The sequence below is a fragment of the Lagopus leucura genome, unplaced genomic scaffold, assembly GCF_019238085.1.
Source record: "Lagopus leucura isolate 7727_CA_CO unplaced genomic scaffold, USGS_WTPT01 Super-Scaffold_100002, whole genome shotgun sequence".
NCBI lineage: Eukaryota > Metazoa > Chordata > Aves > Galliformes > Phasianidae > Lagopus > Lagopus leucura.
This window is the reverse complement of record NW_024962263.1, coordinates 39,955,762-39,980,899: the sequence shown is the minus strand read 5'-3', so window position 1 is coordinate 39,980,899 and position 25,138 is coordinate 39,955,762. Positions and strand designations below refer to the sequence as shown.

The 25,138-nt window shown below is 38.9% G+C and overlaps 1 protein-coding gene across 4 annotated transcripts in view; it reads right to left on the bottom strand.

Moving 5' to 3' along the window:
• The window catches only part of PTPN2 (protein tyrosine phosphatase non-receptor type 2), a 34,104-nt gene that overhangs the window by 7,155 nt on the left and 1,811 nt on the right, over nt 1-25,138 (bottom strand). For 3 of the 4 annotated variants that reach the window (XM_042868957.1, XM_042868955.1, XM_042868954.1), the window contains exons 2-7: nt 24,090-24,180; nt 17,058-17,158; nt 16,217-16,315; nt 14,941-15,078; nt 7,789-7,998; nt 6,381-6,539 (exon numbers count right to left, since the gene is read on the bottom strand). In XM_042868957.1, coding sequence (XP_042724891.1) covers nt 6,381-6,539; nt 7,789-7,998; nt 14,941-15,078; nt 16,217-16,315; nt 17,058-17,158; nt 24,090-24,180 — 798 coding nt within the window. The remainder of the gene's footprint in view (nt 1-6,380; nt 6,540-7,788; nt 7,999-14,940; nt 15,079-16,216; nt 16,316-17,057; nt 17,159-24,089; nt 24,181-25,138) is intronic. The other variant, XM_042868956.1, reaches the window with a different exon arrangement.

Below are 25,138 nucleotides of genomic sequence, written 5' to 3'. Positions count from 1 at the left end.
TGCATGAACAGCACAAGCTGTCTTTACTTTAGCAGTATTTTGTAGGGATTGCTGATGTGTACTTTCCTTTGTTTTTAGAGGAGTTCATGCTACATCTCAGAGATGAGACAGTTCTCATTAGATAAACGGCCACCCAAATTAATTCCTACAGCCTTCAAAAGGCTTAAGGAAACTTGTTTTTTGGGAATGAGATGGGGAATCTAAGGAAGGGAACAGGAAGGGCAGGCTTAGCACAGTAAATCTGCATTGAAAATTAGGACAGCACTGACATGTCCTTATACTACCGACAGGAAAAAAAAAAAAAATACAATGAACAGAGTCTGTCAGAGATTCCTACAAAGAAAACAATGAAGAGATTTTGAAGTTTCCTAAGACTTGCCAAAATCTAGATATACGAGACTGCCCTTCTTAGATGTAATGCTAGCATCAGAAACATCAACATCCAGAAGGAGCTGAAATATCTTCCTTCTACATTGTTTGTATTTTTAGTGGAATGGCTTTGGAGATTGTAATTTTTTTTTAATACATATTTTGCAACTGATGTGACATCAATAGCAAAAAGGCACAGGTACAGCACCACTTTTTAATCTGATCATCTCCCTTCTGCCAGAATCCATAGAATCATAAAATCACAGAATCACCAAGGTTGGGAAAGACCCACAAGATCACCCAGTCCAACCATCCACCAATCACCAGTAGCTCTCACGAAACCATATCCCTCATCACAACATCCAAATGTTCCTTGAACCACCTCCAGGGTCAGTGACTCCACCACCTTCCTGAGCAGCCCATTCCAGTGCCTGACTCTTCTGGAGAATTAGTATTTCCTAACATCCAGCCTGAATCTCCCCTGGCACAACTTGAGGTCATTCCCTCTCATCCTACCACTAGTTACATGAAAGAAGAGGCAGACCCCCACCTCACTACAACCTCCCTTCACATAGTTATAGAAAGTGAGAAGGTCTCCCCTGAGCCTCCTCTTCTCCAGACTAAACAATCCCAGCTCCTCATAAGCCCTGTGCTCCAGACCCCTCACCAGCTTTGTCGCCCTTCTCAGGACACGCTCCAGCACCTCAATGTCTGTTGTAGTGAGGGGCCCAAAACTGAACACAGCACTTGAGATGTGGCCTCACCAGTGTTGAGTACAGAGGGACAATAACTTCCCTGCTTCTGCTGGTTGCACTATTTCTAATGCAAGTCAGGATGCCATTGGCCTTTTTGGCCACCTGGGCACACTGCTGGCTCAAGTTCAGCTGAGCATCAATCAATACCCCCAGGTCCATTTCCTCTACGCAGTCCTCCAGCCACTTTGCCTCAAGCCTGTAGCGTTGCCTGGGGTTGTTGTGGCCCAAGCGCAGGACCCAGCATTTGGCCTTGTTGAACCTCATCCCATTGGCTTCAGCCCAGCTCTCCAGCCTGCCCAGATCCCTCTGTAAGGCCTTGTTACCCCCAGGCAGATCCACACTTCCAGCCAACTTGGCGTCATCCACAAACTTACTGAGGGTGCACTCAATGTCCTCATCTAGGTCATCAATAAAGAGACCGAAGTTTTACTCATCTTAAAAACCTCTTTCTAGGTTCACTCAAACCAGAGATATGAATCTGAGAAGCTATTTGCAGTAAACAAAAGTCTATACCTGACACAATGCTCATGGGCAGCTCCACACCACAGCCCTCACTGTAACTGCTGTACTCCTAGTGTCACATGCCTTCCTGCTCTACAACTGAACACTCTTTACGTGGGGGCCACTGTTGTAAGAGTAATTAGGGCTTCTTCTCAGCCTGTCCAGAAAGCTGTGGGTAAGGAGTTAGGGAGGAAACCCAAAGCAAGGCCTCTATACTGCATTTGATATGTTCTAACTCTATCATCCACCATTTCTTCAGCCTTTTGCCAAGGCCTCTATTGCATGCGCTGGACCTCTGAGTAACTACCTCCTCCACATACTTCAATGATCCCTTTTCATATTTCTCTGAGGATACAGTGAAGATGCTGGTTTATACCATTCACAATAGCTTCAAAATGAGGAAGCTTGTCTTGTATGGTCCTGCACTATTCAGTGATTTCTTGTCACCTCACTCTCTTTCTCCATATGCCTACACTGTGCTGTTACCTTTCTTGGCTCCAAAACACAGTAGGTTCTTACATGCAAGAGCTGCCTAAAAACAACCAGTGTTACTGATGCCAAAGTTGCAACCTGTTAATTCATCTAAGTCCCATTAGCCTACAGATCTGCTACATCACAAGACAGATATTCACTTGGCTTGGAGAAGTAATCTGAAACAAGTGGAAGAAAAAAAATAAATGAAACTAAACACTAAATTGGTATGCTAGACATTTGTCCTAATAATGACTTCTCTATAGTCTTTCTTGCATGAAAAAAAGTTTATGCATAAGAAATCCTGCAAGTGACAGAAGGTAAAAGGAAGGCAAAGAATTGCTGCCAAAAAAAAAGTACACTGAATACCTTAGGGTCCACTAATCACTTTTAAATGTCTATGATTAGAAAGATGAACTGTAAATTGACTCTTTGCAAAACGAGGGCCAGATTGTCGTCTGTGGAACAAATTCAAGACAGACCTAAAAAAATACTCTTCAGAAACTCATGTCAAAACCATAGCTATTCATAAATGAAGCTACTCAGACTACCCCACAATGCTGATTTTCCAACCATTGAATCAGCTTTAGTAATAAACTAACTCCTCCACTGCACAGGTTTTGTTTCACTTTATAAAGAAACCACCACTAACAATTTAAGAAAATCCACAGTGTAGATTCACCTTACTTCCAGAGAAAGTCTTCTCATAAGACTGTGTCAAGAAGATATTTGCTGGCTAAGACAAATACTAAATCTGGGGTAACGAGCACATAGGAAGAACTGAAATCAGAGACAAGCTTACTAATTTTATCACACAAAAGGAATTTCCCACCACTCATTCTACTGCAAATGCAATAAGTTGGCTCAAATGGCTAATTCAGAATGAAGTGTTAAGTTTAAATCTCCATGACAAGACTATTTGAATGTCAGGACTGCAAAAAAGTACACCTTTAGGCAAACAAGCAGCAAGGGCTGTGGTGTTGAAGTTTCCAATTAGATGATAGCATCTGCAACTTAAAAAAAAAAACAACAAAACAAAACAACAAAAATGCATCTCTGGAACTGAGGTTGGGAAATGATGTCTGGAACAAACAAGTGATGAAGTTTCCATCACTGTCATACAATCATCTTCAAAATAACAACCAAAATGTTTGAGTAAGGTAGCTAAGCTTTAGGGCCTGTACTGCCTCTTGGAGGCAACAAATAAAGTGTATGGGCAATAGAAATACATTAAGATTTTTACCTGATCCTGTCAGCTGAACAACAGCTCCAGTTTTGGGGATTCACAAACGTCAGTACAAAGCTGTGATGTTCCATGTCAGCAAAACACCTCTGTGGATCTACGTAATTAAACCGTCTTTGTCCTTTCAAAAACCACAAATTCATTTACCTGAGACCACTCATTTCAACAGCTGTTTTCTGAAGAGTGGCAAGTTATTCCGCTACGTCACTGGAACAATTTAACTTTGTTAATAAGGAATTTTATAGAAAACTTCAGTCTTGTTCCATTTCATTTATAGCACATAGTACTGCAGTACTATCAGGATGCAAGTCAGTGCTTTAGTTACAAAACCATGCTATCAGCACACCAACCACACAATTCTGTGGGGCTCCAAGGCAAGTGAGGTGAGCACTGATCCCTTCCTGAGGGTCTTGGGCGGAAGCCCCACATGTGCTAAGTGAGAGGAAAAGTATTCCCCTATCCTGATATAAATAAAACTACAGAATGGCCTGGGTTGAAAAGGAACACAATGATAATCTAGTTTCAACTCCCCTGCTACGCGCAGGGTCACCAACCACCAGACCAGGCTGCCCAGAGCCACATCCAGCCTGGCCTTGAATGCCTCCAGGGATGGGGCATCCACAACCTCCTTGGGCAACCTGTTCCAGTGTGTCACCACCATCTGTGTGGAAAAACTTCCGCCTAATATCTAACCTATATCGCCCCTATCACAATTTAAAACCACTCCTCCTTGTCCTATCACTATCCACCCTGATAAACAGCCATCCCCCCTGTTTATATGCTCCCTTCAAGTATTGGAAAGTCACAATGAGGTCTCCCCAAAGTCTTCTCTTCTCCAAGCTAAACAAGCCCAGTGCCCTCAACCTTTCTCCACAGGTGCTCCAGCCCTCTGATCTTAGTGGCCCTCCTCTGGACTCGTTCCAAGAGTTGTGTCTTTCTTTTACTGGGGACCCCAGCTTGGACACAGTACTCCAGATGGAGCCTCACAAGCGCCGAGTGGAGAGGGAGGATGACCTCCCTCTCCCTGCTGGCCACCCCTTTTTTAATGCAGCCCAGAACACAGTTGGCCTTCTGGGCTGCAAGCACACACTGCTGGTTCATGTCCAGCTTCTCATCTACCAGGACCCCTAAGTCCTTCTCCACAGTGCTGCTCTCAAGGAGATCTTCCCCCAGTTTGTATAAATACCTGGGATTGCCCTGGCCCAACTGCAGCACCCTGCACTTGGCCTTACTGAACCTCATTAGGTTTTCATGGGCCTACTTCTCCAGCCTGTCCAGGTCCCTCTGTATGGTTTCCTTTCCTTCCTGTGTACTGACCACCCAGCTCAGCTTGGTGTCATCCACAAACTTGCTGAGGGTGCACTCGATGCCACTGTCTGTCATTGATGAAGATGTTGAAGAGCACCGGTCCCAAGACCAACCCCTGAGCAATGCCGCTTGTGAGCAGTCTCCATCCTGACACAGAACCATTGATCACGATCCTTTGGCTGTGTCCAGCCAATCAATTCCTAATCCATCGAACATCCATCCTTCAAATCCACACCTCTTCAATTTAGAGAGTAACATGGTGGGGGACCATTTCAAAGGCTTTTGCAGAAGTCCAGGTAAGCAACACCCACCACCCTTCCCCTGTCTACCAATGTCATCACTCCATCATAGGCCAGTAAACTGCTTGCCTGCAGAGTTCACTGAAATCCATGGAGAAGTCAGAGACCAACATTTGGTTAGTGTTACTTCAGAGAAACCTGTCATTACTACATGCTCACTCCAACACCTCTCACACTCTGGACATTACAACAATTCTCTGCCAAGTGGGGAAAAAAAATCTAGCCAACCTTGAAAGTGGAAATGCTCCTGTTATGTACTGCAGGCTTGGGTCAAACACATACTGATTTTGTGCACATGACCATGATGCGGAAAGAGAAAAGCATCTGGACAACTAACTGCACTGCAGAAAATACTGACTTAAGACAGCTCATCTGAACAATCACCACAGAAAACATGCCAAATGCAGAAATAACAAAGTTGACGAGAGTATTCTGAGTTGGCAATACTTCCTTCTATTTATATTGAAAGATTTCTTGTTTCTGCAAGTACGTGGGAATCAGAGCTGCACAACTTGAAGCACAGCTTTTTAATAAGCAAAGCAGAAAAATTATGGAAAGAGAACACGCTCATATTCCCAGAAAGCTCCAGAAAGGTAGGAGGCTGCACATGTTTGGATGAATCATGCAGTATTCTAGGCTCTCAGTGCAGCTGTTCAGATGAGCAGCAAACTCTCTACATGTTGGTAAGTAGCTGTGTAAAGTGATTTATTTATATACATAGCAAGTCAAGGAAAAAATTCTAGAAGAAGAATCTGACAACTTCCAGAACCACAGGAGATGTTTAAGCTGATCTGCTTCATTAATTTTAATGAATCAATCAAAAAAGCCCTAGCATATGAAAGCAGAATTAAGTCCCTTACACAGCCTCTCCTCCTGGCCCTCCCTCCCCCACCAAGACATTTGAAATAGCTGTAGCTACCATAATTCCTGCAAGCTACACTGACAGAGCGGTGAGATTTGGTAATCTCTGAAATTCACTATATTTAGCTAGATTCTAACTGTAATATAAAATGTAAAGGATATGAAAAAAATGAAGCTTTACTAATAAAGCTCATTTTTAGCATCAGACAATTATTACTGCTAAGAAAATGTAGGGCAAGAAGTTGAGGAATCCAGCAGAGATTCTTGTTGTCTTTTCAAAGTGACACCGAGTGTTACTTCTGCTTTTCAGTACTGAAAATAGTGATTTAATCTTTTTAAAATTAGAAATGCAAAAATAACTTGTCTGTACATCTCAGAGAAGACAATTACATAGGATTAGGAGTTAAGCAGCTAGAAAGGGCTGTACCTTTAATACCCTCAAGAAACATACTGGAAAAGGTAGTGTATTTTAAACCCACAAAATTGATGATTTTAAAGTAGCTCAGAGCTCATTTTTAACTACTGTTAGCAGTCTACTGTTTATGCTTAAACACACAGAGCTAAAGTAATTACCTGTATAGTTGAATCCCCCATTATAAATTTTGCTCCTTCTATTACAGCCATATATGAAAATCTTAGTTGATCAGGTGTCTGAATAAGTCCCATTCGGTATTTTCTCATATCCAGTAACACCTTCTTAATATCTACAGAAAATGGATCCTTTTTTTCCATCTGTAAAGAAGGTTATATTGAAAGTGTCATAGATATGGTTAAAAAAAATTACAGATAAAAAAGGTGAACCACAAAATGCAAACCAAAAATTCCATCACATTATGTTCCTGGTAGTTACGTAAGAAATTAACACCTCAAGATTTCTAAATTGGTTTTCACAGGAAAAAAGAAAGAAAAAGGAAATCATTAACGAAAGCTTGTCCTAAGCAAATCTACAACCATGTATTAACCAAATAAATCAGTACTCTATTATCAAGTCTTAACTATGAGGAATTTAGACGCACTTGGTTTGATTCCAAGATGTACTTCAAAGTAGGCCTATCACAATCAGAATCATAAAATAGCACTTCCTACAACTCCCGAGTAGAACAGCAGTTTGGAGTAGAGCAGACACTTCCTTATTTAAAGCAGATCCTCTAATTTATGTGTAACACACACATTTTGAGCTCCATGCTAGACTCATGGGAGCTGTTTAAATCACATATCTGCACTCCTTGCAATGTTTGCTTTAATTCTTTTAACATTAAAGTATGCTTGCATCAAAATACACACGCTGGGGTTTTGCTGTTGCTGTTTGGTTTTTTAAACTACACAAAAAAACTGAAGAAAAAGAACAAATTGAGAGGGCATACTCAAAACATAAGATGACTAGTTTAGACTTCAAATGAAATCATTTTCCTTAACCCTATGCCATACTTCTCACTATTAACCAACAGAGCCAAAAGTGGATTCTGAAATTTGAAAATCAAAAACTTAAAAGGTACTTTAAATTTTATTTAACATTTAAAGTGCAGTCAAATTATGAATAACGATACAATCCACCTAGGCTAATCTCAATCTACTTTGTGTATCTCATCTAAAAGAGAAAGAGTGCTGCCTATGTACTTTCCAGAATGCTGTGAAATGGGTGAAATACCTCCAGATAGATTTATCAATGTATTTTAAGACTTTTGTTTATAACCATTAAAAGAATGGTTATAAACAAAATATAGTTTTTATATATATATATATATATATATATATATAATATATATATATATAGTTTTATTTATATATATATAGTTTATATATATAGTTATAAACAAAATATAGTTATATAACGTGAAGAAGCCTGATACCCTAACTAAAACTTTTACTGATACGTCATTACCTTAAATGCTTTTAAAGCCTTCTGACCAAAACACCCACAATGGGAACAAAGGCAGAGTGTGGGAAGGAAAGCAGTGACAGAAAACAGCTAAGTACTTACCAGAACAAGACAAGAGTCTACTAATGAAAACGTGCCGGATCGTCCTATCCCTGCACTACAGTGAACCACTGCAGGTCCATGTTCAGGACTTAGACAACCAGATTCTCTGACTTTAAAAAGGAAGTTCAGGAATGAAGCTGGGGATTCAGGAACTCCAAAATCTGGCCACGTAGTATAATGAAAGTGAGATATCATCCTGGATTCTCCACTCTAGAAGAAAAGACAAACAGTGCAACTAGAAAGTACTCAATTTGTGTTTAGTTAGCACACATTTCCCCAGTCCAAATCAATACAACTCTATTTCAAACCTCCCATTCAGATAAACAATCTAATATCTTTTTGCAAGCTGGATGACTAGTAACAATGCAATATGAAGCATTTCATCACCTGCATTAGTAGTTTTTCCCCTTTGAAATTATTACTAAATATTGTTTTTCCTCTTCTCAAACTTTCACTGTTTTATTTTTTGCTTTACTACTTGCCCTTAAATATTCCTTCTAAACCATTAATGCAACTTAATGGCTGATGGCAATCATGTTATGGTGGACAGGACTGAAAAAATACCCATCAGCATTGCAAGCACTCTCTTCTGCTCAGAGCAGGGTACAATACCAAGAGGTACCAGCATCTCCTTTCTACTAACTGCACCACTGAGAGTAGCAAGAACGTGCAACAAGACTCAGCTTGAAGTATTCATTCATTGTAAGTAAGAATTCAAACACCACACAAATTTTTCCTCAGCAAATAATAAAACAACAGTAAGCAAATCTGCATGTATACTGAAAAGCTTCAGTCATGGATTTGAGCCATACCTTCGCAGAACTCCCTTCAGGTTTGCTGTTAAATGCTACTCCTTGCCTCTCCTCTCCTTGTTACACGCTGATTCTGAGACAATTTGGTCAGCAATTTAGTTCAGGAATTTTTAAATCTCCCTCCATTTCACCTATTTTTCCACGGTTTTAACATCTACGTAAACTTGCATATACTTGAAACATCAATCAATTTAAGGTATGTGCATTACAGAAAATCTATTTTTCTTTTTCAGTAACAACAAGCTATATGAGGGATAACATATGAAACTCCTTTGTGAAACTATGATTGCCCAGTTCATAGTTATCACAATTACAAGAATATTTTCACACTGTCTTTTGCCCTGATACTGCAAGACTGCACATTTCCACAGACAACAGGATCTATTACTGTGACTCAATTCAATCTTAAATGCACAACATTTTGCAGGGATGTTTCAGGGATAAAAGCTCAACATGGAAAACGGTCTGACCCATCACACTTGGTACATGAGTATACAGTAACATTTCCGAAAGGAAAAATCTACCAAACCCTCCTCGATTACATAAATACAGGGATTTTCCTTTCTTATTTGTCTGAAGCAAAGCATTAAAAAAAGTCTGTGTTCTCAGCTGAGATGTAGCTTTAATGATACCAGGTTAATTTAACTAGCCAACTTTTTTTAAACATCATGAAGGAGATGTTCTTGAAAAGAAGTTTGGTAGTTATAAAAATTTAAGGAATGCAACATACTAAGCAATCTCCTCAGAAAAATCTCCAGAAAAATAATTCATCAATTGACAAAATAAAGAGAAAAACTGGAGAGGGGAGGTAGAAGAACATAATAGGTAAAGAGAAGCTTAAAGGTGTTTCTTCTGAATGTAGGTGATCTTTTGAAGTGGTAATCTGTACTCTCTCCTCCTCCTCAAGATTCTTAACAGTATTCCAGATGAAAGCCTCCCTTATACCTCAAAACAACAAAAAGCAGTACTTATCTATGGAAAATAAAGCTGACCTGTGGGATGGAGTCGAGTTTTTCTTTTGTTTTGTTTAAATCCCTTACTGTAATAAGCACTAGCATCCTCACCTTTAAACAAAGAAAAACACACAGTGGTGCTTCCACCACATGGCCAAGTGTCCCCTGTGCACACACTAATCTGGAAAAAGCTATACCTAATGGAAAAATAGATCAATGCTACTGTACATCTCATCCATCTCTAGTCCACTGAATTACTTTTTTCTTCCTCCCCATACTGTATGAGAGCTTTATCTATTCCAGAATTTTCCATCACTTAAGCTCATTTAAAAATATCTAGTCTCCTCATCTCTCTTTCTGAGTCTCATTTCAAAGCTCTGCAACTGGCTGGTCTTTGAACTTGCAGTTTTTAAACATACAGCCAAGTCCCATTTGACTCTTTGAAACCTCCCACATTTTCTCTCTCACACAGACTCTCTTTCAAGTGGTGCTTGGCAGTCAAGCTGGACAACTGAAATACTGTCTTTATGGGAGTAACTGTACCATTCTTTCTTGAAGAACTTTGTTTTGGGGGCATGTGGCTAGCCATGCACCACAGGTACCTCCTACATGAACTCTTGCAAGACTCTGGAGAGAAAAGGCTTGGCTTGGTAAGGAGTCACAACTGTTGAGTGACAGAAATTCAGTTAAGGAACAGCCAATTATTTAAAGCTGTTAAGCTTTAAATGTTAATGCCCTTTTGAAGAAAAAAAGCCAAGCCTCAGGATTCAGACAGGTACTACACATTTTGCAGATACATAAATGGTATAAGTAGGTTTACATAGGTAAATGGTTTAAGCAGGTAATGCTTTTCTGCTTGACAACTGAGAATCAGTTCATTCTATAGTTACTATGCCATATTCTTCTAACACTTTTTCTTTAAGCCTAGCTACCTATCCTACAGAAAATATCCTACAGAGGTCATCACATAATATTTTAAAACTTTTTGAAAATGCTGTCAAACCATTCTAGTGAATGTTTCATTAAATACTGCGATAAGCTTACAGCAAATAATTACAGCTAAAACTGGTCAACTTGGAAGTTAATACCCTACTGCACAGCTCTCCACTGATAGCAAGACCTGCAGCACCATCACAAGCCATGCTCCGAGTTACAAGCTAGCAAGGATCAGAGCAGAAGAATAATATAAGGCAACAAGGCAACCTATCCACAAAATAAACCTTACCACAATCATTTTACAGTGAATATCCAATAATCCAATTAGGCAGGGTACAAAAATCTCAGAATAACTCTCGTCACCTTAGATTCAGTCACCTGAGAGCCTGAACAGTAATAAAATACTATCAAATTGCTCAAAGAAACTGATGCTTTCGGTGTCAAGCAAACCAAGTTAAGACAGAAAATGCTCACCTGCCAAAGTTCACACAAACACACCTTAAAAAAAAAAAAAATAGCTGTGATAGCTGATAGGCAACTTAAATGGTCTAACATCAAGGAATAAAAATACACACAAATCCCAGTGCTGGTCTTGTATTTCACCATCAGGCCTCAAATGCATTAACATATAATTTGTATAGAAATGAGGTGTGCTCTGGAGTACTAACAGAAGTACTGACATTCAAAATTACTGACTTTCACCACAGCCTTCTCTCTTTCCTCATTCTAATGCCTGACAGAACAGCTTTCAAATTATATGAAAAATTGTAATGAAGATAATGCAGCTAAATAATTCTCACAAACATTCTGCTTTCCAAAGCTGGTACATATCCTCTCCTAGGAGTTATGCCTTCTAAATCTGTAAAGCACATATAGGAAAGGAAAACCCAGACTCTTGTAAGGAAATGATATTCCTCCTAACATCTCAGCTTTATTTCATAAGCACTGAGGAGCAAAATACTTATTTAAACTTTTCAAAGTGCTGAGAATGTCCTAGAGTTTAAAACAAGCGTATGCCATGTTTCAGAAATTCCTTCCAACCACTGCAGCAGTTACATAAATACATACACAGTCACAATGACAAAAATCACATTATATATGAGATAACAGAACATGGCCTGCCATTAGATTGCTGCCTTCATAACCAAATTACCTTCTTCAGACATTTAAAATGTTGAACACTGGAAATCAACAACAACTCTAATCTTATCTTTATTTACTACATTGATCCTGTGCTTCCACCTGAAATGTATTAAGGAACCTTACTCTAAAGTCTCCTACCACTAACATTGCAAGGAATCTAGATTACTACCTTTCCTCGAGGTGCTTTACTTGTTCCTACTTCTAGGAACCCAGCCTGAGATACCTTTACTCACACAAATACTTAGCAAATGTACTGTACTGAATTATTATTTTATGTCCTAGTGCTTCTATAAGGCTTGAAGAACGCTAACTCCAAATAATATTTTGTATGTGGAACAGCTAGAAGAAACAGAACATAATTCAGAACAGAAGTTACTCAAAGAGGGGGAGGCAAAAAAAAACAAACAAACAGAAGTTTCATTCCTTTCCACTGCTCCATTTCAGCATTGAGCCAATCTCTGGTTTCACAGAATCACAGAATCACAGAATCACCCGGGTTGGAAGGGACCCCAAGGATCATGTAGTTCCAACCCCCCTCAAATCTGAGTTTCCCTCAGATTCTGATATTGCTTTGTTCCCTGAAGCTTCCCTGAACTCCCCAGAACCGACCTATTCCCCTTAAGTTCATCAGCACTCACTGCACTATACCCTGTGGGTGATGCACACTGAATCTTCACGCTACCTGACCACCTCACCAGAAGTTACTGGAAATACAGTTTTCTTTTAAGTACTCATCACGAGGAAAGCCAAAAGGATTAATCAATTACACATTCTGTACACAGTGGAATCTTACAGAAATCACCTGTGAATACCTAACAACTCACCCAGAATATGATGATAGCCACCAAACAGTCACTCCATCCAATGAAGCATGGATTTAACAAAAGGCTCTAAAATACTTATCAACTTCTCCATTACACTTGGTGTTACTTCAAGTCATAGACATGCAATAGCTTTTCAAGTAAATTATTACAAATTTATAATGTAAGCACAGTAGTTTCCTCTACTCTTATTTTCCATTGCATGCGAGGGTTTATAGAAGCCTTCACATTCAGTCTTACCTTAAGGGGAGCTGAAAAAAAGACACCAATGAACATCATCTCCTCTACAAAGTTTTTGGGCAACTTCAGCCACAAAAGCAAAAACAAACACTTGCCCGAAACAGATCTAAACCAATCGAACTGTCAAATATCACCATCTAACCCTAAAAACACACACTACCCCTCAAATCCCTATCAGCTGTATTTCTAACTGCTCTTAAATGACAAATAAATTAGAAACAAATACTCAGATTTTGTCCTACTGGTTAGAACATTAAATGCTTCTTTTCACACATATTCATTTTGCTTGTGTATTAGTGAGATTTGTTAAAGTAACACAGATAATTTACTTGAGTTCGGAATAGCTGTACTGTAAAGCCGATTTAAGTTCTCTGCGTTTTCATGGAAATGCTAAAATTTCTTAAGTATTCTTGGAACTCAGAATAAAATTGTATCTCTGACTCATCCTATATTCCAGGCATCAAGTGGCTAAATGGTTTCCTATTCTGTCCCCACAAAAGCCCCCTCCAGAGTTAAAGTGCATGAGCACACTAAAGCTCACATTTCAATTCAACGTGAATACTCAATTCCCACTAATCTTAATAGCACACTTCAAAATTCTTACAGAAGGCTGCACTTGCAATTCACAGTGTTATTATTCTGGGAACTATGTTGCTGTTTCTTGTTTTTGTCCCCCCCCCCCCCCAAGTAACTGATTATGTTCTGTTTCTTCTGGCTGTTTCACATACAAAATATTATTTGGAGTTAGCATTATTCAAACCTTATAGAAGTATTAGGGCATAAAATAAAAATTCAGTACAGTACGTTTGCTAAATATTTGTGTGAGTAAAGTTACTTACAAGAATGTCTATATAACACTGATGGGGCACGCATTAACAGCCCAGTAAACCCAGGCATTTCAGCTCTCAGTAGCTTTAAGCCATGAAGTCTACTACAGTGCTTACACTACTGTGCTGTTCCTCATGCGATCTCGGCATTTTCCAGCTAACGTTATGTCCAAACACAGATGTATCATGAAAACTGTATTCTTTAAAAAAAACAGGAAATCCAAGATTACAGGCCAATGGCAGTCAAATCATTATTAGAAGAAAAAAAAAAAAAAAAAAAGGCCTTTTTGATAGTTAGGAAAACTTGCCTCAGCTTTCCAAAAAGAAGAGTGGTTCTTTCCCAAATACTATCTTGCAAGCAGTACTGCTCTTTTGCTTAGCCTTTGCTGTTAACAAACCAAAGACTAACAGAAATTCTCCAAGTCAGTAGGTCAGAATTTCATAAAGCTCTCCTTTCATTGAATAAATCAAGGAACAACATGCCAAGTTTTATCATGCTGATCTCGTGAGGGAGGTTTCAAATTAACAAACAAATGGTACTTGTTTCAAAGTATCATTAAGAGTTACTATAAATTCAAATAATTTTGATCAAACATATCGAGACTTAGTTGTATAAAACAACATGCAAAAGAAAAATCCTCTTCAAGCTTTCCTTTCTCAAATCCACTGACAAAACAACTTTGAATAAAACTTGCCATACGATCACTTTCAATTAATATAAGGCAAGGTTTATAGGGAGAGAGAATATCTTACAAGACATAGCTGGAACAAACAGACAAGCTCTTCAATCCTGTCTTCAGTTCTGAAACAGAAGCAGCAAATTCCAACCCAAGCTCAGGCCAGGAACAATTTTTTTTGAGCTTAACTTGATTAAATTGTCAAAGTGCTTAATTTTTAAGAGAAAAGGATGGTTGGTCCTGTGGAGCAAAAGGGGAGGTAAGCAAGAGGAGATAATGTTACCTATCCACAGGTGGCAATTGTCCCTCCCTCCCACCCCAAACTTACTTAGCTGCACTGAAATATGTGGAAAACTATAGTTAAAAAATATATAGTAATAACTGGGTATCATTTCTGATATTCAAACGAAATCAGAAACATCCTAGGTTCTTCCTTTTAGGGTATTTCTTACAGCTCCTCTTAGGATCACCTCTACCACCAATAAAAATTCAGCACGCTAAGATACTGCCAAATGGAAAACAAAAATACTAAAAGAAGTGCTGCAGGACTTCCCTCTTAACATTTAGATTGAGATTTACTCACTTGCTATATGCCACACTTCATCTTCAACATTATTAAAAGCAAAACACGTTATAATTTTCAGTGTAAAAGCTCTATTAAACCTGCAGTGACAGTGTGCTAAGTGCTTTGCATTATGTACTTAAGGTCAGGAATATGAGATATACAGACTCCAAAAGCTTACGTTGATATTTTCTAATTGCAGTAGGTGAACAGTGTAATAGGATTTGACTTCTTCCGATACTAGCCTCACACGAAAACCTGTTTCACTAAACATCATAAATTCTTCTCCTCTCGTTGGCCAGTACTGTGCACATTTCACCTATGTGGAAAAAGAAGAAAAAAAATATAGTTACATACCCTAGCACCCTGGGATTTGTGCTACCAAATTCTGAGACCTTTAAATACAGTATACATTACCTGCTCCCAGTTTGAGGAATTCTCAGATCCTGTAAAGTTTACACTCAAGTGACTGCAACAGTTTCAACTGCTGCTAGGCATTCCAGCTGCAGCTGTTCACTCTCTCCTTCATGACAGTTCCAGTGCGTCTTGAGACCTTAACCCTTCACCCTTTCCCCAGCTTTCCACCTAGTTCTCTTACAGAGATCTTTACTCATCTATTTCAACACTTCTTCCCTGCATTTCTGACATGGACATCTGCACATTTACAGAAGTGATGCAACACGTTGTGCCTATTTCCCTAAGCCTCGCTGAAAATTGGAAGATTTAGTGAAACAAGAACAAATTAGCAATGCAGAACTTCCTCATCCTTTACTCCTCTTGCTTTGCACTCAAACTCACTGTAGGTAAAGAAATGACTTTGTCCATGGACTAGGCAAAAAAAATTCACTAACAAATACACCCTAGGGAAAGAAAAAAAAAAAACTCCACAAAATGACATGCATTTATCATTCAAATCCACAGTGATTTCAGGCACATTAGTAGAAAAAACCTACACAATAACAGAAGATTGATATACTTTTTATGTGTACCACCAATTGTAAGTAATCCAAAATAATCAGACCACTTCAACAGCTGGTGGAGGCAGCCTGGCCTGTTATGCACAGTTCCTAACACTGCACAAAAACACACTGCTCTGAAACAATCTAAAGCTTTAACTCAAATGCATCTTCCCACTTGGGTGTTGTTTTTTTGGTTTTTTTTTTTTTTAATTTCTAAAAATTTATATTGCTTCTACTTCATCTTAGTTATGTCTCTATGCACTCCTTTTTCACCATGTTACTTTCACCTTTCTGGATGTATACTAGATGTTGGTTTTAGTGAAATCAGTTTTACCTTAGCTCCATCACTTTGTTTAATGGTATAGTATATACATATTATGCTGTGCAGCAATGAAAAAGTGTTGATTCTTTACCCATAAGAATCAATCTGTATGTTCAGCAATATTAAACCTACATGGTTCACTTTACAGCTTAAGCAAAATGTCTGATGTTACTCACCGAGTCTTTTTCAACAATTCTGTTCAGCATAACAACTGCTTTGGTTTTTTGTTGCCATACCATTAGCCAAAAATGACAACACGTATTAGGTAGTGGACCCTGTGTGGCAAAAAGAAAAATGAATAGGAAAATGCATAAGCAATGTCTGAACATGACTAATGTGTTACTGTGTGAAACCAACCGAAGTCTTTGTCCAAAAAGTTTAATCAAGCTATTAACAAAATGATAGAGAAGACAGGAAAGAAAGCAACCACACTGCACAAATCACTCAAGTACTTAAACTTTAATCAAAGCAATAAAAACTCAGGGAACGGATGCTTTAGTTTCAGCATCAACACTACTGTGCAGTTAGAAGAAACGATACTGCAGGCATACTGAAAAGAAACAAGAATTAAGTGGTATTGTTTTATACTTTCACACTTATAAAAAGTATAAAAATTATGCATACCCCTAATTTTATTTAACTTCATCTTCTGTTTTACACTTGCTATGCTTATTTACATACATATAAGCATAGAGAACAGGAGATACTGTCAGAGCTATGAAGTATAACACACACTTCTGAAAGTTTATATTTAATAGTATAAAACCATTATTACCTGAAAAGCAGGAAATATCTACAAAGCTTTAGAGACAGTCTATTATATACACTTAAACATTCCCCTTTATCTTTTTATTAAAATGTGTGTTCACAACTGGATCAAACAGGCTGTTAGCATGAGATACATAATACAGAGTGATGAGGAATCATCCGAACGTAAATTACCATTGTACAAATCCACTTCCCCCATACTTGCATTCCCTGTAGTACCTGCTGATTGGTGACTGATTGATGACTTACCTGTGTTAAGATATAGCATCTCTGAGCTTCTTCTATGACCACTAGGCTGGCATTGATATAATCATTCTCTGTGTTCTGCAGTTTTACTCGACTGTGATCATCTAAAATTAAAGGAAACTTAAGAATGAACAATGCCTTTCCTTTCACCAATACTCTGCAGCAGAAGAGGTTAGGCCTACGAAGCAATCATTAAAGAATTTATTTTCTATCTAAGCAAATGGCCAGCTACATGAAAGCAGCTCCTCATGCAACATTGATAACAATGGCTGACTCATTCTGCCCTCAGCATTCCATCACAGGTTAGTATCTGGAATACCACTTCTCCTCTAAAAAAGAGCCAGTTCCCCACACCAACAAAAGCAGCTTGTGCCCATCCTTCAACAATTTTATTTCCTTAATATAACAGCATGACAACCCACAACAGGCTACGTTCCACTGCATGGTTTGCCTTAAGTTTGGAATTCCAAGGTCTTCAGTGAACTACAAGGCCAAGGCAGAATCATAAACTGACATGGCTAAAAAATTACCTACTTAGAATCATTCAAATCAAGCTTTGCTGAACTTAATTTTCCTCGTCATTTAACACAATGCAAATTAGAAGCACTAAGGAAGTAGCACATAAATGATGTTCCTATTAAACAAATCTTCCAATTAAACAAGCCTAATTTTATTACATGCTTTCTACCTTTCCCACGATTTTGCAAGCAGGGCAGAAGATTTGCTACTCATTGCAGATGGAAGCAGTCAAAGGATTGTTTTTAAAATACTAACATTAACTTGAGAAAGATTATCAGACTGTCATATGACAATGCTGCATAATGAAAAGTCACTGTGACTGTATGTGTGTAGGACTTTCCAGTACTTCCTAACTGCCTTCTACCAGGCACTTAAGTAATCAGACTCATCCACAGCAAATAATCCTTCGTCAGCCATTTATCAGACTCCATTAAATAAACAGCAACTTTTGTCTGAAATCCATGCACAATTGCATATCACAAACTGAGCTCTGACTGACTGTGAACCCCCTGAAGCTCAACCACCGATAGATTGTTTGTAAGAACTAAGGAACAATAACAAAGCTACTTGAGTGCATTTCAGGAAGCCATTCTGTAAAGCAACAGACAGAGCCAGCAGTGAGTCAGGGTGCGATGCCAATTTCTCACTGACACTGACCACAAAACTTACTTGGAGCTGTCGCAGCTGCTGCCAAAGCACGTCAGTCCTCTGTTCCCTTTCCCATACCATCACCAAAAGCTTAAGTTCCTTTTGACATCTATCTTACAAAATTAACAAAACCCATGACCTTCGTGCAAGCAACCACTGATTATCACCCTCGGGAGAGCTATGCTGTCCCTGTGTCACTGCCAGCCTATACAGCACAAGGCTTATCTAAGAAGAAATCCATGAACGTGACCCTGACTGGGCAAACAGCTTATATGAGAATCAGAACAAAGTTAATGAACTGGCCCCTTGTTCTGTGGGCTGCTTGTATTATTTTACAAATACTTTCCACAGTTTTGGAAACCTGGGAAAAATGTATTTACTTTGCCTTGATCTGCTTTTACACTCTTCCTCAGCTCCCTGCTACTGGCAGCTGCCAGAAGCTACCAGGATGTACAGGGATCCTTTACGAGACTGTAATGACTGTTCTTACATCACATATTCCTCAGCCTCTTAAATATATGGTCACCTTACCAGATTCACAGAAGAAAGCGAACAGTGAAATTCTTCATTTTCTCCCCCAGAGGACAAAGGTTTGAGGTTGTCTAGCTTCTAGCTTTTTTGTGTACAGCACAGAAGTATGCTGTAAAGCTATTTTTAATATAAAAGAATGAGAAAGCTACCAGGTTGTCTGTTTTCATTAGCATTCCAGATGTGAGACAGCACCATCTTGACTCTCAGGAGTCTTATAACAATTTGTATGCCCGTATGAAGGAAAAAAAAAAAAAACCAACAGTCAAGACAGAAGACTTAAGATGTGTTTTAAGGTAAAAATGTGTCCTTGCATTATTTTATCTGGAAATTCAAGTGTTACTTTTTCCTTTCATATATCACTTTATCTGAAATGTTTCTACTGGAGAGAAACCAAGACCTTTGTAAATATTACATGTCATCTGCCAACAGGAAAAACTTAAGATCTTGTTATAGTAAATCACACATACCGGTACTAGTGTTCTCGGAAAGGTGACGTAAGCAGGCACTGTTAACAGTTTGATCACCCAGCAGCAGCTGCTGCTCTGCTGCCAGCAGGAGATAACTGCCTGGCCCTAACAAGACTTGGTACTGTAGCACTTACACACATTTTCAGCTTTATTTTTAAGCCTCTTCTATGTTCTGCTCTGTTAACATTACAAAGAAAGTTTGGAAATAACTCCTAACAGTTAATTCTCCCTCCTCCTGCCCGGTCAAAACAGAGGCAAACCTCCAAATACGGTGGCATACCCAGGGGACAAAGAAAGCCACGAGCAAATATTGATTTCCCTTTCAGGGGAATGGGTTCCTAAAGGACACAATGACCTAGAAACCTCATTCAAGTTCTGGCTTGCTTGGCTGAATTAAATGAAGCGAGCCAACCTTCAACAGCAAGTTAGCTGTAACATTTTTCTCATATGTAAATCATTTCCAGTTACACAGGACTTCAGATTTAGACGAACGATAAACATATCTTAAATCTAATCTAAAAGATCTATCTTAAACACTGCCAAGCTCACAACAGCTAAAATACAGCACTCATTTTCTGAAGTGTTAATTTCCCTATTTTGACAAATTACACAGCTGAAAAGGAAGTGGCAACCTTAAGAACACTTCGCATTCTGGCTCCCGCACTAAGAACACTGCTCCCACAGCCACCTTGTCTGAGATAAGCTCTTATTACCCACTTCTGGCAAAACCCTTTCCCTCCACTGTTACCTATAACGCTCCCTGCATCTCACACAAGGCCAAGATTTTACACTGCACATTGCCCACCCCTGCAAAAAGGAAAGTGAGGTATCCAGTTAAAAAGAGATAGGAATGTTTGGCAGTTCACATGACATAGACCTTACAGTTGACTAATGAAAGGTTTTATTCAGAAAAATCAATTGCACTTCTAAACATGAAACCGCTGCATAACCTAAAAAACATCTTCTGTCCAAGAGAAGTCTGCTTGCCAAATATGGTGCTATAACAGGGAAGGGTGACATGCTACTTAGTGGATTAAAGAAAGTCACAAATAAAACATGCAGCGATAAGCCATCCCAGTGACCCTGTGTGACGCTTCACTCCCTGCCAGTAAATCCCCTTCATTTCACTAATCTAAATCTGGTCTACCTGAGCTGCTGCATTACCCAAATCACAGCCCTCCGTTACCGGATGTACGCTCACAGCTTTCAGACAAATGGTTTCAGAGGGAGCCTAAGGCAAAGGAAAGGCAAAGCAGCTTTCCTCACCTTGCCAATGGTTGCATGCAGCACATGCCACCATGATACATCGGCAAAGGCTTAGCTTGTAACTGGAATGTATTCATACTGAAACACGTAGGTCGCTCTGAAAATAATGCTGTATGTATTTCCATGGAAACTACAGCAGACACAAAGAGCTCTGTAACACTACCTGATGGAGCTATAAAACACTGTTTATCAACAGTCACCACCATTAGCTGTGTATTTTCACCAGCCACAAACAAGAGCTTGCATGCTGCGCTCACACAAATCTGCACCATCAACATGGTTTAAATGTTGACTAGCTCTGAAGCGCTCAGACTATGATCTTTGACAGTCCCTTCCTAATGAACTCTCCTGTTCTAAAGTCTAGGTCAGTGCCAGGACGACTCCCCTCTTCCCCAAACCTTAAGAAAGAAATATCTCCAAAAGCAACACACACTGTTTATTTATAACATGCTTCTGGTAACAACATGTCCTATAGAATCATTGGATAATCATGCAAAAAAAAAAAAAAAAAAAAAAACACCACATTAATTTCAGCTTCTAAGATGGACAGCAAGAAGTGCAGTAGACTTATTTTGGACAGAACCTCCAGGCATGAACTTGAAACAAAGGACAAAAAGGGAACATTTTGCCATAATAAATAATCAGCGCTAAGTGCAAAACCATCCACATCAGCTCCAACTCGGTTTCTCATAAAGAACAGTACTCTTCACATTCCTCTCTCCCTGGCATATGTTCTACAACAACTATAAGCCTACAGTTGAAAGATCCAACACAAAGTCTACTAGCTGCCTCCTGAAGAAAACAAAGAGAAATCACTACCTTTTAAGATTCTCCAACAGCAACATGATCTATTTGGTGAAAGTGTTCAGATGACCTAAGAAAATACGCTACACGCCATGTCATAAATAAGGGCTAAAGAGAAAACTAACTTGTGCCATCTCTCACAAGAGGGAGAAAAAGAAATCCTGACAATTTTACTTGAGGGGGGATTCCCTTTCTGCCTCTGAACCTGGGAATGCAGTAGGAAGATCTCTGAAGGTCTTTACAGTCAACCTAAGACACTGGACTACTTTGATACGAGCTAAAGATAAGATTTAGAAGGAAAGTATTAAGTCTTAAGAGTTTCAATAAAGGTATCAATAAAGAATAATAGCCCTGTAATTTATTTTCCTCTGAATAATGTTTTCTGAGAAACAGTTTCATCTGTCAGGAAATGACTGACTGTCAAACCAAACCTATTTCAGATTAACTTCCTGTTTCAATACTGCAACACTGCCGAGATATTCCTCTCCCCATTCTAGACCCATACCAGACTGCATGACTACTGTTTTTTTGGCTAGGCAATTACTCTTGAGGGCATTTCTCCAACTAATTTATTTATTTATTTATTTTTAAATACACACTGTAGCTCCTTAGCAAGGAAAATGACACTAATGAAAATACTTCTGAAACAGGAGACAATATAAGACTCACTCAATTGTAATGGGCAGACAATTAGCCTCATACAGCCAACTGCAACCATCTTTTACCTAGAAAGGTACATGATATACAACCAGTTTTAATGTGCATGCTCTGTGTATTATAGTTGAAGTAGGGCAAACCAACCCAAAGCACCTTTTCCACAATGCAGAACAATCCCTGCATTTCCTCTTACAGACACGCCATCTCACATTTTAGACTGGCTTGTTTGCTGTATAGACAGACAAATCATTTTCTCTTGGCTACGGAGAAATACAATATTTTTATTAAATTACATCACATGTTTTGTAATATATTTAATTAGCATAGGAATAACTGCTATTCCGGAAGACCATCAGGTATTAGAAATCCAGGTTCTGCCCCAACTGCTTTGAAGTTTTTGGTACCAAAACATTAGAATGTCATTTATCATCTATTCTCTTCCAGGTCTCCTCCTACTTCCCACCACTGTCAAAGGAACAGTTATGACTGGTATTTGAAAACATACACATAAAATGCAACAGTAATCAGATAAAAGACTGTTTTGCTCTGTTCTCATAGAGCCTTGCTACTGGCACCCAGTTCTGTGGGCATATCTTGGCAGTTCAGTTCAAACCTCCTTTCTTCCAGGCACGCTAAAAACTGAGACATGCTTCCTAAGGCTCACTGTTAAACTTCATGTCAACTAGCATGTCACTATAGTTCTCCTGAACACAGGTACTACTTCAGAACTAGACTTATTTAACTGTCTATCTGCTGTTATATTGGACCCATTGTTTACTACAGTTGCATCACTTCCTTCTGGATAATGGAGCATTTCAGGGCAGAAGTGTCCACTATTGTGAAAGATATATCATGACTAAGGAAAATTTTGGAAAACAAAACAAACAAAAACACCCAACCACCAACTCACATTCTTACAGGAGATGACTACAAGCCAATCATCTAAGATATTATTGCAGGTATTCCAGATGCTACTGAAATAACAGAAGTTTTCCTTATTTTAGAAATGCAGAAAAAAAAAACATGTTTTAAAACTATGCTGCCCTTCTCTCTGCAGTTGTTACAAATTAACTGAATGCGAGATGTGGGAAAGGACAAAAAAAAAGTGAGCACAACTTCTGTTACAAAAGCTGCAGATGACAGACACAGGAATAGACTTTGGGTCTCAGGGGTTCAAAACCAATTTCCTGCCTTCTCAAAATCTGCCTCAATTTAGGTATGAAACAGAAAGTGAATGAAATGCGACCTGCTTTATCACAGGTAAGAAGCCAACACCGTGCTCTAACAGGACAGTTAGCCTGAGACATGAGGTCTCACACTGACCAACATAGGTTAACTAAGGTCTATCAGGGCACTCAGGTCCTGAGCACATTCTGCTGGACACACAGCAGGAGCCAGTAAGCCTCAACTAACCTGAGGTATCATCTTCAGAGCTGCACATTTCTCAGATAGGATGGTGATGGGAAATGCCACACAGACACAGCAAGGAGGGTCTGTGCTGAACTCTCATTTCACGATGGCACAGTATTTAGACTCAGCATTAAGCCAGAGTGGACCCATTTGACAGGAATACACCATACAAGTAATGGCCTTGTCTGGCAACTGCCTAACAATCAGCATGAGCACTGCTATCTGAACAGCATGACTCACTTCGAGACTCTGTGCATAGTTTTGAGAAGTGCTATACACATGCTGTTACCACAGCTTTCAACTGGAAACAAGGACTTCAGCACTTCTCCAAAATATACAATAGGTACTCACGTCAAGCACTCAAACAAAAAGCCCTAATGAATCAACTACTCTTCAAAAATTCTAGATCCAAGAACAATGGGATTATGAGAGATTTTGCTGCTCTGGGAAACATAGTACAAAAAGACACGCAAACATTGAAGTTTTCTATAAAAAACTGAAGTTGAAAGAGGTTAAATCTGTTTTCATTTTTTCCCCTAGTCCTTCTGAAAGTGATATACAGTAGCTTTCTCTAGCTATAATTATCTATCACTCATTTTTTGCTCATGCGTATTTTCATAAGGATACTGGATTAAAGTTTCTGAAGAAAACACTGTTGAAAAAGATATTTCACATGCTTCGGTAGCAAATAAACTGGAAAATGTACTGCTGTAAATACTGAAAAGATACTTACATGGACTAACATCTCTGTATCTGTTTCGATTTCTGTTTTCTGGGTATTTTGCAACTCTATGAGGGTAGTCACTGGATTTATGCCGAATTTCCTTTAAAAGACAAAAATACAGTTTATTTCTAGCCACCAAGCACACTAAGGCTGATATTCTATACAACCTATCACAAGGCTTTCAAGCTCAGTTATTTAACTGCAGTTATTAATACCATTATTGACTTTTAAACCAACTTTTACTACAGCTAATGCTACTTTCACCCAGAAAACACAAGCCATTCTTAGCCATACTGCTGTCATTTAGATCTTTTTACACTTGGTCAACGTATGCACAATTTGGTAAGTAACTGACAAAGCAGAAACAAAAGAGAGGGGGTGGGGGGGGAAGGGAAGGTAATTCTCATGCTTACTGTTGAACTGAGATTTGCAAGCTATTTCCCAGAAAAAGTACAAGTCTGAACTAAGAGTACAGCTGGCAACGTAAGCACCACAAAGAAAACTGAACTAGTTAGCTGCAGCCATAACATCATTAATAGCCACAAAATTATTACAGGTCTTTCAACAGTTCATCTTGAACAGCCATCGTTAAACATGAGCCTGTAAGAGAGAACATCTCTACTCTCGAATGTGAGCTTGTATCAATACAGAAATCACAGCCAGCTTCTACTCAGGCATTAACACAAACCCTTTGATAATCTGCATTTGGAAGATATTTAAACACACTCATTTACACATCATTTTAAAGAAGTAATACTGCTTACATATTGTAAATGGGGAAGGTTTTTCTGTGTTTCTAAAGCTTCTTGATTCTAATGAGAATGTCTTTTTCCACAACTTCACCTTCAAACTAAGAAGCAGATTTGTAAGTGTGAAAACACAGAAACACAGACAGCACGCTATTGACAAACAGCCTCTTACGGACTGACTGGTGTCTTCATATCCCTGTACTCAGCTGACACGCAGTGATATGAAATTAAAAATATTTTGGTGGGTTTTTTTTTCAGATTAAATTCCTATAGGAGTTCTCTGTCCTCCAGCTTAAACAATCATCTTTG